This window comes from Simochromis diagramma, unplaced genomic scaffold, assembly GCF_900408965.1.
Source record: "Simochromis diagramma unplaced genomic scaffold, fSimDia1.1 OVJJ01000365.1, whole genome shotgun sequence".
Taxonomy (NCBI): Eukaryota; Metazoa; Chordata; class Actinopteri; order Cichliformes; family Cichlidae; genus Simochromis; species Simochromis diagramma.
In genome coordinates this window covers 693,882-707,116 of record NW_024387230.1, presented here as the reverse complement: position 1 = coordinate 707,116, position 13,235 = coordinate 693,882, and the positions used below count along the sequence as shown (strand labels likewise).

The 13,235-nt window shown below is 45.7% G+C and overlaps 3 protein-coding genes and 1 long non-coding RNA gene across 5 annotated transcripts in view; 2 read left to right on the top strand and 2 right to left on the bottom strand.

Annotated features, from left to right (window-relative positions):
* LOC120746859 overlaps positions 1–1,536 on the bottom strand; it is a 22,752-nt gene extending 21,216 nt beyond the window's left edge. The window contains exon 1 of the long non-coding RNA XR_005698954.1: positions 1,489–1,536. This is a non-coding gene — a long non-coding RNA (uncharacterized LOC120746859). The remainder of the gene's footprint in view (positions 1–1,488) is intronic.
* LOC120746870 (butyrophilin subfamily 3 member A3-like) overlaps positions 1–13,235 on the bottom strand; it is a 310,219-nt gene that overhangs the window by 288,405 nt on the left and 8,579 nt on the right. The window lies entirely within an intron of this gene.
* LOC120746836 overlaps positions 1–13,235 on the top strand; it is a 13,395-nt gene extending 160 nt beyond the window's left edge. The window contains exons 2-9 of the mRNA XM_040052339.1: positions 242–496; positions 823–1,065; positions 9,622–9,768; positions 10,446–10,523; positions 10,723–10,800; positions 11,303–11,359; positions 11,653–11,747; positions 13,166–13,235. Of these exons, the coding sequence (XP_039908273.1) occupies positions 242–496; positions 823–1,065; positions 9,622–9,768; positions 10,446–10,523; positions 10,723–10,800; positions 11,303–11,359; positions 11,653–11,747; positions 13,166–13,189 (977 nt within the window). The 3' untranslated portion in view covers positions 13,190–13,235. The remainder of the gene's footprint in view (positions 1–241; positions 497–822; positions 1,066–9,621; positions 9,769–10,445; positions 10,524–10,722; positions 10,801–11,302; positions 11,360–11,652; positions 11,748–13,165) is intronic.
* LOC120746826 lies at positions 1,774–8,838 on the top strand. Of its 2 annotated transcripts, XM_040052326.1 has the most exons (2): positions 2,753–2,876; positions 2,942–8,838. In XM_040052326.1, exons 1-2 carry the CDS (start codon positions 2,808–2,810, stop codon positions 7,934–7,936), a joined length of 5,064 nt encoding a protein of 1,687 aa, XP_039908260.1. In that variant the 5' UTR covers positions 2,753–2,807; the 3' UTR covers positions 7,937–8,838. The 2 variants fall into 2 exon arrangements, with proteins under 2 accessions (XP_039908259.1, XP_039908260.1); XM_040052325.1 differs by having other exon boundaries at positions 1,774–8,838.

Genomic DNA, 13,235 nt, shown 5'->3' with positions numbered 1-13,235 from the left:
TTCATTCTTTTTGTATAAACAATGTTAAAAGCCAAAACATGTTCTGTATGTGCTTACAATATCATTTAGGATCCTCCATTTTTACTTTTTCATTAAAACATCTCATTATTATTTTTAGGTAAAGTGATTTGTTAATTTTGGATTACTAAATAATACCAGAAGGCATTTTAGTTTAAAAAAAGCATTTACACAGTTTCAGTTTTAACAGTCGGCTGTGTAACTAAGATATTCTTAATTTCAGATGTCGCTGTCCCTCGTGTTACTCCAAACAGACTGCAGCACTTCGAATATGAATCTGTGTCTTTGCATTGTGATGGCTCCACTCAGCTGAGAGGGTTTAGGAATAATGAAGCGTTTAGTCCAGCATGTGTAACAAAGAAGACATCATTGGGTTCCTCCTGTGTGTTTGATAAAGTCTATCAAGAAGACAGTGGAGAGTACTGGTGTGAGGCTAAAGGAGGAGAGCGAAGTGATACTATCAACATCATAGTCACAGGTATGTGTATCACAGCTGGTTTATACTGCAAATCAATTTGCTTTTCATTCATTCATTCGTATATTTGTAACTTATTTATTTGTGAAAAGAAATATAGATTTGCACTCGCTTTCATCCCATTGATAGTTATGAATACCTTCTTAAGGGTTTTTATACTATTATTTGTATGTTCTTGTACCTTGTATTCCTGTGTATATTAGTAGTAATTTATTGTATCTCTTTATGGTACTAAGATTTTCCACAATCTTTTCAGGTTATCACAAGGAATGCACATGAGAGACATGTTTCTTTAAAATTTGTTATTATCATGTTTTATAAATATTTAGGTGGTTCTGTGATCCTGGACAGTCCGGCTCTTGCTGTACTTGAAGGCAGCAGTGTCACTCTTCTCTGCAGAAAAAAGACAACTTCCACCAACTTTGCATTTTTCTACAAAGATGATGTCATCTTGGAAAAAAGAGCTGTAGAAAAGATAAACATTGACAATTTTTCCAAGCTAAATAAAGGTCTCTACAAGTGCAGCATCCCTGATGTTGGAGAGTCACCGGAAAGCTGGCTGGCTATGAAAGGTGAGTCATAATAACATATCAGTGTCATGGTCCTGGGTCGAGTGACCCAGTGTTTGAGTTTTATGTATCTTTTGTATTCATTTGTGCCCTAGTTTAGCTCATGTACTTTATTTTGAGATTGCTGTTTAGTCCTTTGTTCCTTAGTTGTTTATGTCATCTCCCCCTGTACTAAGTCTCCCTGGTTCATGCGTCATGTCTGCATGGTTATGTTTAGTTCATGTCATGTCTAATCTCCATGTTTCCTGTTTTACTTTGAAAGTCTGTATTCAATGTCAGTGTATTCAGTTTCACTCCTCCTGTCCTGTCGTTAGGTTCATGTGTGTCAGCTGTTCTCCCATGTGTGGCCACTTCCCCTGATCATCCCTCATGTGTATTTAGTCTCTGTGTTTCATGTAGTCTGTGTCGCGTCGTCTGTGTTCCCACCCTCCATGTTTTCACGGTCAGTCTTTGCAGTTATCACCATAGTCGCTGAGTCTTCTTAGTTTGTCACAGTACTAGTTTTTAGTGATTGGCAGATGAAGCTTCATGAAGCACTGAAGCTTTTCATCCAATTGGTTCACCCCAGTGCAAAGCTTCTTGAAGCTTCATTTGCTCTAGCAGGACACCTACTGGACGTAAAAATATTAGTTGGCATGAATGTGAAGAGTGTGGCATTTTGCACACAGCCTGTAAATGTCAACAACAAAAGGAGTGTGTAAAACATGTTGTTACAGGCATGGTCCTTTAAGGGAGAAGCCTGATGGGAAATGTATGCGGGGGTGTGTAGCGGAACTGTCTGTCGGGTGTGTGAGGGTGAGCGGAGAAGGAAAAGAAAAGTAACGGTTAACTACAGAAGAGACGAAGAGAAAGTAAATAAAAGGAATATAATAACTCCCTCGGCAGCCAAAGTTGTATCGGCGATGCCCGCTGTGAGTAAAGTGTTTCAGCCCACTGTACGCGGTGTTCGTGCCTTGGAGGAGAAATAAAGGTTCGCTAAAGCAGTTTCCTACGCCTCCCTCGATTTTCTCGCCAGCGGAGTTGACCTGTTTAGTAAGCTGTTGCCGGCTGCGAGTCAAGTAACTGCCAGAGGTTTCCTTACTACGGTTCGGGGCCGCGGATCTGGCGCGGTAACACTGGGGGCTCTTTTCCGGGATAAAACTCCGCAAAGCGCCGAGAGAGAGGGAGCGAACTTTCGTTTTCTCTTTTCCCTCGGACGACAGAGAAAATGGCGGCTCCGAGAGATGCTGAAGGGGATGGCATGGGAATGTACTTCAGTAAGAGCAGCAACCCATTTTTGCCAGAAACCCCAGAGAGTGGCACAGCTAATGTGGACCGTGCCACTTATGTAAACAATAGAATCCACAGCAGCAACCCCTTCATCACAGACATAGAGTTAACGCCAGCGGCGAGCATAGCAGCAGTCTATACGACGGAGTTTGAGGCTGCATGGCATCTCACCCCGCCACCTTCAGCTCATACCAACCCTTTCTTAACACCAATAGCGAAGCAGAATGCAGTGTGCAGTGAGTTTATGCAGTTGCAGTGCTCAGACTGCGAAGGCCCTGGTAACACTGCATCTACACCGCTTACAGTGGGACAGCATGGCTCGCATGATCACCCACCTCGGATTGTTACATCTCGGCCATGCAGCCAGCCATTCACCGCCATGAACTGTACCTGCAGTGTCCCTAGAAAAACGCAGTTTACTGAGCCAGCGAAGCTACCCATTATGCCGGGTATACTCCAACCTGCGCAGTACAGCTATGAAATGCCAGCTCAGGGCTATTTTTCCCCAACAACTCGCATGGCAATACCAGCACCAGATGGGGGGTGTGGGCTTTGCAAGCATGACCAGGGTCACAGTTCAAAACAAGCCATGCCAGGGCCACGCGGCTGTTTTCCTGGTGTAGTGCAAGACGGGGGTTTTGCAGATTGTAGTGCTGATGGACAGACGAGGGGCAAGGAGAAAATTCCCACATTACAACCAGACCATTTCGATGGGTCAGGGTCATGGAAAGACTTTCTCTATCAGTTCGAGACCTGTGCAAAGGCCAACTGCTGGACGGAGAACACCATGGCTGTCCAACTGAGATTCAGCCTGAGGGGCGCGGCTGGAGCCATAATCCACAAAAACCCCAAATCTGCTCGCTGGAGTTACCAGAGGATTGTGGAGGAGGTGGAGGCTGCCTATGGGCCGTGTTCAGAGCATGCAGCAGCCATTGGCATTGAGCTACGGCAGAGAATCCGGAAACCAGGTGAGGCCCTGCACACCCTCAGAGATGATATATACGAGAAGGTTTCCATTGTGTATGCCAACCGCTCCGAGCTGGAGCAGGACTGCATTGCTGTAGAGATCTTCACTAATGCTTTGGCAGACGCTGAAATGGTCCAGAAATTGTTGGAAGAACAACCACGCACCCTGGCAAGAGCCTATGAAATCGCCCACAGGTTCGAGACAACGAAAAGGGCCGCCAGGGCAGTCACACAGCTTATGCAGCCAGGGCCACGGGTCTCTACAGCACAGGGGACCCGAACCGCTGCATTACGGGAGAGTGTTCATATGCTAAGTTATGAACCACCGGAGAGGGCCCAAAGACCTATCCAGCGTGGGCGCCAAAGCTGGAGCACATCTAACAGGTCAAGCAGGAAGGAGGCTGTTTGCCATAACTGCTCCGGCATAGGACATCTACAGAGGAACTGCCCCTCTCCTCGCTCACCTGCCCAAAAGCCTGTAAAAGCTGCTAGAGGCCCAGCCCCTGACCCAGGCACAGTGTTCCACAACGGAGGCCAAGACGTGATGTGTGTCCAGATAGCAATACAGGGACGGGAAATACGGGCCTTGCTGGATTCTGGTGCACGGCGGAATGTGCTGCCCCTCCACTATTTTAACACCATCCCCGCAGAGTCAAGACCTCAGGTGCAGGCATCCATTGCTCAGACTCTACAAGGCATTGGTCCAGAGGGATTGGCTGTTCTGGGCGAGGTCAACCTGCCTGTACAGGTGGGGAGCGGTGTTGAAAATGTAGACTTTCTTTTGGCCGACATGGCTGAAGGCACTGAAGTTATTCTGGGGCACCCTTTCCTGCAACAATCGTGCGCTTGCTTAGACTACGGCCGCCAAGAGATAACCCTGTTTAATGAAAAGATACCATGTTCTGGCGTGGGCCCTCGACCCCAGGTGCTTGTTGTTAGGGTGGCACGCACTACGGTTTTGGAACCAGGCTGCGAGTATGTGGTCCCCGGGTTTTCCAGCTCCCACTGTGCCGCCCATAGAGACATGATGCTAAGCCCTACAAAGGGCTTTGTGGAGAAGCACCAAGTACTGGTAGCACACGCAGTTGTGCAACCTAGTAAACCCTCTAGCATCCCAATCAGAGTCTTTAACCCTGGGGCCGCAGCTGTCACCTTAAAGCGTGGTGCCGTGGCAGGGGTTCTTCAGCCCGTGCAGGTCCTGGAGGGGTCGGGGGGTCGCCCACCAAGGGTCCTGGCAGCCCTCGAACTTAATGGTACTCCCCCTGCTTCTGTACCAAGCCATTTGCAGGCCCTTTACGCCGAGAGCAGCCCCGGTTTGACTCACGTTGCCCGCTACGATCTGGCAGGCCTGCTGAGGTCCTACAGTGATGTCTTCTCCACTGGCCCGAATGACCTTGGTCGCACTGGTGTTGTCCAGCATGACATCCTGACCACGCCAGGGCCACCAGTTAAGCACCCGCCGCGCAGGATGGCAGGGGACAAACAAATAGCGGCCGACCAGCAAGTACAGCAGAGCTTGGAGGCTGGGCTAGCTCAACCTAGCAATAGCGGCTGGGCTGCTCCAATTGTGATGGTGAAGAAGAAGGACCAGAGTCCCAGACTATGCGTGGACTATAGACCACTAAATGAGCGAACCCTTAAAGACGCTTATCCCCCGCCACGCATCCAGGACACTCTTGACACGCTTTCTACTGCCAAGTACTTCAGTACACTAGACCTGACTTCAGGGTACTGGCAGGTAGAGATGACCCCCAGAGCCCGAAAAGCAGCTGCATTTTGTACCCGTAAGGGATTGTTCGAGTGGAATGTGATGCCGTTTGGACTGTGCAACGCACCGGCCACATTCCAAAGGCTTATGGACAGAGTCCTGGCTGGGCTGCAGTGGGAGACATGCCTAGTGTACCTAGATGACATCATTGTCCTGGGCCAGGATAGCACCCAGATGCTGGAGCGGCTCGAGCAAGTGTTCATCAGATTGCGTGGAGCCAACCTAAAACTGAAGCCATCTAAATGCTGCCTGTTTCGGGAGCAGGTGGCCTATCTGGGCCATATCATCTCTGCTGGAGGTATTTCCACGGACCCCCAGAAAGTCCAGCAGGTGACGGACTGGCCTGCACCGCGGACCGTCACAGAAGTGCGTCAGTTTGTTGGCTTAGCCTCATACTACCGCCGGTTCGTGGAGGACTTTGCCACAGTGGCTAAACCCCTCCACGAACTCACTAAGAAGTATGCCCGTTTTAACTGGACTGCCGAGTGCCAGGGAGCATTCCAGGAATTAAAAAGACGGCTTACGGCAGCCCCTGTCCTGGGTTACCCACTGGACCAGGGTGACTTCTTCCTCGACACTGACGCCAGCAATTGTGGGATTGGAGCGATTCTCTCCCAAGTGCAAGGGGGCGAAGAGCGGGTCTTGGCCTATGGGAGCAGGCGGCTGTCGGCTACCGAACAAAACTATTGTACGACCAGGCGAGAGCTTCTGGCGGTTGTGGCGTTCACTTCCCACTTCAGACAGTACCTGCTGGGTAGGCCGTTCACTGTCCGGACTGACCATAGCAGCCTCCGCTGGCTGACCAGGCTGAGGGAGCCCGAGGGCCAGCTGGCCCGCTGGTTGGAGAAGCTGGCAGAGTATAACTTCCAGGTGCTGCACCGACCTGGGAAAAACCACCAGAATGCGGATGCACTTTCCAGGAGACCCTGCCGCGCTTCATGCCCGTGCACACTCCCAGAGCCCACCATCAACAGCGGCCGGTTCGAGCATAAAGGTGTGCAGTGTAACTTAGAGGACTGTGGTACTAGCATGACCCCCCCAGGGCAGCCCTCAGTGGGGGTAGTGGGGCCTGATGGTACCGATGGGAAAAGCCGGGTAGCAGAACCAGAGTGTGCACCCGTAGCAGCAGTGGACTGTTGTTCCAGTAGTAGCCACGACACCTGCCCAAATATCCACCGGGTGGATGAGTCCCATCACACTAGCTTGTTCAGTGGCTGGACCCCAGAACAGCTCTTGGCTAGCCAGAAGAATGATGTGGATGTAGGCCCAGTTTGGGAATGGAAGGAAAAAGGGGAAGGTCGGCCCGTCTGGGCCGATGTAGCGGCATGCAGCCCCGCAACCAAAGCCTACTGGGCGCAGTGGAAGAGACTGTACCTAAAAGATGGAGTGCTGGTGAGGAAATTCCACTGTACAGAAAGTAATGTGTTTTTCCCCCAAATCCTTCTGCCTCACGCCTATCGTCACTCCGTAATGCAGCAGATGCACGATGGCCCAGTGGGTGGCCACTTTGGGGCAGAAAGGACCCTGGCACGCTTGAAGAATAGGTACTACTGGTACAACATGAAAGATGATGTGACCCTGTGGTGCCGCACTTGCACCAGTTGTGCTGAAAGGGCGCGGCCCCCAAAAACCCCCCAGGCAGCGATGGGCACGGTACGTGTTGGCGCCCCCATGGAGAGGATTGCAGTCGATCTGATGGGACCGTTGAACGAAACAGAAAGGCATAACCGATTCATATTGGTGGTACAAGACTACTTCAGCAAGTGGGTGGAGGCTTATCCAGTCCCCGATGCACAAGCGCCCACGGTGGCAGGAAAGGTTGTTGCGGAGTGGGTATGTAGATATGGAGCCCCACAGTCTCTGCATAGCGACCAGGGCACCAACTTTGAGTCGGCTGTGTTCCAGGGGATGTGTGAACTGTTCGGAATCAAAAAGACACGCACCACGCCCTTTCATCCACAGTCCGATGGCCAGGTAGAGCGTTTTAATGCTACCCTGCAGAAGGCCTTAGCCACCACCGCGGAGCGCTGCCACTGGGACTGGGATATAATGATCCCCTATGCTGTCATGGCTTATCGGGCAACTAAGCACAGTTCCACAGGATTGACCCCAAACATGATGCTTCTGGGCCGAGAGATAACCGAGCCTATTGACCTGGTCGCGGGTCTGCCGGCCGACGACACCCCCAACTGCACTACACCACAGTATGTGGTGCAACTCAGGGAAAGGCTGGAGCTTTCCCACCAACTGGCACGGGAGGCTCTCGGGAAATCTGTTGAGCGCGCTAAGAAACAGTACGATAAGAATATCTGCCAAGTTCAGTATCCAGTTGGCGCTGCAGTGTGGCATCTGATCAAAGGGACCAAGAGAGTGCGGCACAAGGTTCGCAAGTTTCTGCCTTCCTATGAGGGCCCCTACTTCGTAGTGGGCCTGTTGGATGATTTAGTCTACTGCATTAAAAAGGGGCCCCGAGCAAAGGCTAAAGTGGTTCATCACGACAGACTCAAGCCTTACCACTCAAGAACGCCGCTGGACAACAGCTGGGTCTTCCAAGACTCCGACCAGGCAGCACCCACCGAGGTGCCTCCTCCAGCGCTCGACGAAAGCGATTCTGACATTGATTTCGGCCCCTTCGACTTGTGGGAGACCCCAGCTGGGGCAGATCAACCAGATACTGATGTTTCCCTGAGAGCTGGCTCTCCGCCACCCGCTCAAGGAGATGGTAGTGGGTTGCCAGCCAGCCCTGTTCAGCCTTACGTGGATGGGGCTGAAGGACCAGAACAGCACCCTTCCTTCAGGTCCACACCCCGTTCCAGACCACGGCGTGTGCGGCGGGCACCGGACATGCTTGGTGACTGGGTCAGTCACTAGGCTAGTATGTCCTAACTGAGTCGGGGTGTAGGCGGATCGCTGCCCTGCTCAGTAGTTCAAAAAAAAAAAAAAAAAAAAAAAAAAAAAAATTGTTCATGTTACATATGTTAAGTGATATGACTGTTGTAAATTGAGTTGTTACAGGGGGCTATTCTTACGTGTACTGTTGGGCCTGTTTGTCTTGCTGTTTCCTGGCAACATGGCTGTCGACGGGCTGCAAGTTATTGTTTGAACTGTTTATACTAATGAGGTAAAGCTGGATATAGGGGTAAACGTTCACCTGTAGTGCCTTAATGTCTTTCTTTATGAATACTGTCTGTGTAGAAGGGCGGGATATGAACATTGACCTGCACCCTCCTCAAAGTGAACCCTGTACATCCTATGTTTTCTTGTGCTTAAAATATGGACAGTTGTCTACTTCAAGATTGTTCCATCCTAAGGATCGCCATTTTTGGACTGGGGGCACGACTGCTGTCCCGCATTGAATGCTGTATGTTTCCTTGTTAATGGGGGGTTCATGTGCTGGAATGATGTTAAGGGTTTAATTATCATCCAGAGTGGGGGTAGTGTTACAGGCATGGTCCTTTAAGGGAGAAGCCTGATGGGAAATGTATGCGGGGGTGTGTAGCGGAACTGTCTGTCGGGTGTGTGAGGGTGAGCGGAGAAGGAAAAGAAAAGTAACGGTTAACTACAGAAGAGACGAAGAGAAAGTAAATAAAAGGAATATAATAACTCCCTCGGCAGCCAAAGTTGTATCGGCGATGCCCGCTGTGAGTAAAGTGTTTCAGCCCACTGTACGCGGTGTTCGTGCCTTGGAGGAGAAATAAAGGTTCGCTAAAGCAGTTTCCTACGCCTCCCTCGATTTTCTCGCCAGCGGAGTTGACCTGTTTAGTAAGCTGTTGCCGGCTGCGAGTCAAGTAACTGCCAGAGGTTTCCTTACTACGGTTCGGGGCCGCGGATCTGGCGCGGTAACAATGTATATTGTAGTGATGGCAGTATACTGTGTATAGTTATGCTGGCAGTATGGAAAATGATTATTTGCGGCAAAGTTCAAACCGCTTCCTGAACCAGTCACGTGGTACAGCCGGGCAGCGAGGCTTCGGACGTCATCATTTTCAGCTCCTCCCATAAATGAAGCAAGCCTCCATACGCGCTTCGCGGAAACGCCCCCTCCATTACTCGACACACGCTTGGAAGCCTCGATACAGAACGTCACATCACTACTAGTTTTCCCAGTTTAGTTATAGTCTAGTTTAGTCACGCTATCCCTGCTTTGTTTGTACACTTTGTCTTCAGCCATAATAAAGGCTCGCTTTCTGTTAAGTTCACTCCCGTCTACTCACTTGTGTACGCACCTGGGTCCATCATACACACCACCACACGGCCTGTCTCCGCAGACCGTGACAATCAGTTTCAATTAGAACAGATACACCTCGTTATTAGGCTTTAAGAAAAATAATGTGAATGTATAGACACATAATCAGATCTAGTAATTTGACACTTGGAAGAAAAGTTCAGTTTGTTTGTTTTTTCACTACAAAAAATAAATAAATAAGGAATTATAAGAAGATTGAGCGAATGCTGTATATTCATTGGAACAAATGTTCTCTAAAAAATGCTTATTTCTTTCTGTTAATTTATTACAATATGTATAATTTATAAATACAAAAACATTCTGTGTCTAGTGTTACCTGCATTGCCTCATGAAGACACTCGCCCTCATGGTTCTGACTACAAATATGTCATCGCCCTGCTTTGGACTGCCATCATCATTTTGATCATGATACTGGTGACTCTGCTGGTTCGATTTCTTCATACGGGGAAAGGCAGAGGTAAAAGTGACTGCTACCTCTAATAAACTGTAGGCAAAAGACTCTCAAATAAACACAAAGTATGAAACACGTAGTAATCTAGTACAATCTGGATTTGACGCTAGATTTCTACAATCCAACTTATTTTTAATTCATTGCTATATTGGCTTACAACTTTAATCAAAGGGTGTTGTAACTCATGTTTTCTGTAAATTAGTGTTTTTTTAGTTTTTACTTTTTAATGAAATCTTACATGCCCATATGTTTAACCTCCTAAAACCTGAACTCTTTCATGGCATGCATTTTTAATTTCTCTTTGCTATTTGGGATGATTGGGACCTAATGAATGTAAAAACAAATAATTACCTGATATTTGTTTCTGAGAAAAATGAAATCCACATGTTAGTGCATTTGTTTTAAATTTCTATAGAACAGTGGCAGTATAATGTCCTCGTAAGTGGATATCAGGCCCTTGTAGAGCAAAATTTATTATTGTGGTCTAGACAACCCAAAATGTGATGTCCACATAGGAGGTTGAGGAAATTATATACTACAGTATTGATGAGGAATGAGCGACCAACCACTAAACAGAAAATGGTTGTATGAATGACTGTTAGTCTTCTTTTTTTCTGACTTTTTGTCATGATAAAAAGCTAAACTTTAATTCATATTTTTTCTTGTATCTTTGTTCATTTCAGGATTTCTGCTTTTCTGTTCATCACCTTTACAAAGGAGAACAACAGCAGCGTCTATCTCAATGGAAGCCAATCCAGCAGGTAAATATTAAGTTTGTTACTGTTTTTTCTTTATTTTCTTTAATTTCAAAGCAAAATAGAGTTTTGTTTTTTTTTGATAATCTGATATTTACTGCTAGAACTCTAACTTTTGAAATCACCTGTTTTGCATATATACATAGTCATGTTGGAATGATAAGTTTTAATCCATCTTCTTTCTCTTTGTCTCTGTTCATGTCAGGATTTCTTGTTTTCTGTTCATCGCTTTTACAAAGGATACTAACAAGCACATCACACTCTGCTGAAGCCAATACAGCAGGTCAGTAGTTTGGAGCAAAATAGTGTAATTGTGTCAACTGATATTTGTTTTTAAATTGCTAGAAAGATGCAGTTCTTTGTATTTTGTTGTGTATGCCTTTGGCATAATTTTTTTTTATTTCAGTGTGACAAACACAAAATGTGTATGTCTAAATTAATAACACTTTTTTTTAAAACATGCACTGCTTCTTTTGAGATACTGAAATACTTTTATTATTTATAACAGGTTGACCTCCGAGAATTATGAGAGTCAAATTTGGCAGCAGTAGCGTCATCATGTGACGTTTGAGATATGCTGCATACATGCGGGATATTTTTACCTCCCCTCTATGTGTTATATGCAGGGTTTTGTTTTCCATCCATCTGGTGTTTGTGCTAATGTGAACCTGCCTTGGGTCAAACCACAGCATAAATTCACAGACAGAAAATGCATAAAAGTTCAGTATGTAATATCAGTATTTATAACTGGTTGTGTTATATACAGCTTTTTTTTTCTTCTTCAGATGAACTTGTGTACTCCACTTTAACCATTCGTGGGGCCCAACAAAATTGCCAGCCAGGTTAGTATCTTGATTTTATTACATTTTAGATCTTTTCAAAATGATGCCAGTACATTTAAATCATATTACTCTTTAAAGCCACTGTAAGACAGTAACTTTAACTTCATCCTCTTACTCAAGATGTTAAACTGAAATGCCAGTCAAAACCGAAATTGTTCATCTATTCTTAGTTTCTTTAATTTTTCTGAAATATTTTCAAAAAAAAAATTCGCTCAATTTTTTTTTTTTAAATGTTCTCAGATTATTGTATCATTTCTCCATTAAAGTAAAACATGTGATCTTCTTGTTTTTAGAAGAATCAGACTTGTTGAGCTCCACAGTGAATTCCACAGGAGGTGAAGGCCCAGGGCTCCCAGTGAAGGAAGATATTTATTCCTCTATCCAGATTGTAAGACTACTGGTCTTTGGCCTTCAGAAGCCATTCCTACTTACTATAAACAATTGTTATAGTATAATGTCTCTGTATATCAATGTCAGAGGTTAGCTGTCATCACACAGTGTAACACATTAATGCAGGGAAGTGCGCTGTCATTCCTTTTAAATCTATCATGTGGATCAATGTGAACATTTTTTAAAGACAGCATTAAGGTTCTATACCTGAGGGTTCATTTAAAAATAATTGAATTTGTCATTTATATTTTTGAGTTAAAGGAATATGACACAATTTCTTTTTTTCTTTCCAAAATTATTTATTTATTTATTTGAGCAGTCAAAATTACTGTCACAAGTTAAATGACAGAAGACCAAATCACCAAAGCTGACAAGTTAGAATTGAGCCAAGTTTGGAGTTGTTGCTAAAAGAAATGTAAATTAGTACTAACAAGAGCACACAGAGTGAACAACTCCCTCTGATGGGCATGCAAACATTTGCACATACATTCAGTAAGATTCATGCACTCAGGGATTCCTGGCTATTAGACAGACGCAAGGCATAATTTTACAACATCCTCTCATCCAAAACTGTTAAAAACTCTACTCTCACTTGAATCCATGAATAAAAAGTATAACATTAGTTTACAAAAATGCTCTATAAATTCTTTAGTCAGTGACGTGCAATGTTTTCGAAAAATGCAAACATCACAATTTATACAAATGAAACGTCAAACCAAATACACCCCAAAAAATCTGGTCATGAAAAAGCTACAACATAACACTGAGTACAAGTACCCAGAACGCCTCACTTCTTTGCAATGGTAAGTCCTGGTTTTTAACCCTTGGAAGTACTGGAACATGTTTAACGCCACAAAATCACAAAGATGATAAATCATGTTTGGATATCAATAAAGTGGCTGCTAAGAAGTATGGTGAAAATTAACTTCTCCTTCAAGAAAGGACCTTGTAAATACTGCTGATGTTGCAGGGTGGGATCAAAAGGGCTCCCCCTGGTGGTTTTCAGAGGTTTGGCGTTCTGGAGGTTCTACACTGCATATTTCAATAAATTGCTGCACTTATTTCCAGTTTCAATTTCCTAGTTAAATATAAAGGAATAAGTGGTGGCTTAAGACCTGAACATTAATGTATATTCTTTATTTTGAAAGTTAGCCTCTTCCATTCTGAGAAATGCATTCAATTTGCAGTGGCTGTCATGCATACATTCAGTGAAGCGGCCATGTAATTGTGCTAGGCCTAAAACAGATGTCTTATTAGTCTGTAGTGGATCAGACTAGTGCTGGTGTAAGGGTGTGAGTGAAGTTATGTACTTGTCTTGTTACCTCTAGAGTAAATTTTGCTTACTAAAGCCTGGGCTTTAAGCTATGTAAGGGATATGTACATCTTTATTTCATGATATTTTATTCTGTCTTACAGGCCACAGAGAGCAGTGACACCTGACTCCAAAAGTGGAGGAGTTCTCAATTTAAAGCTGTGCTGAAAATCT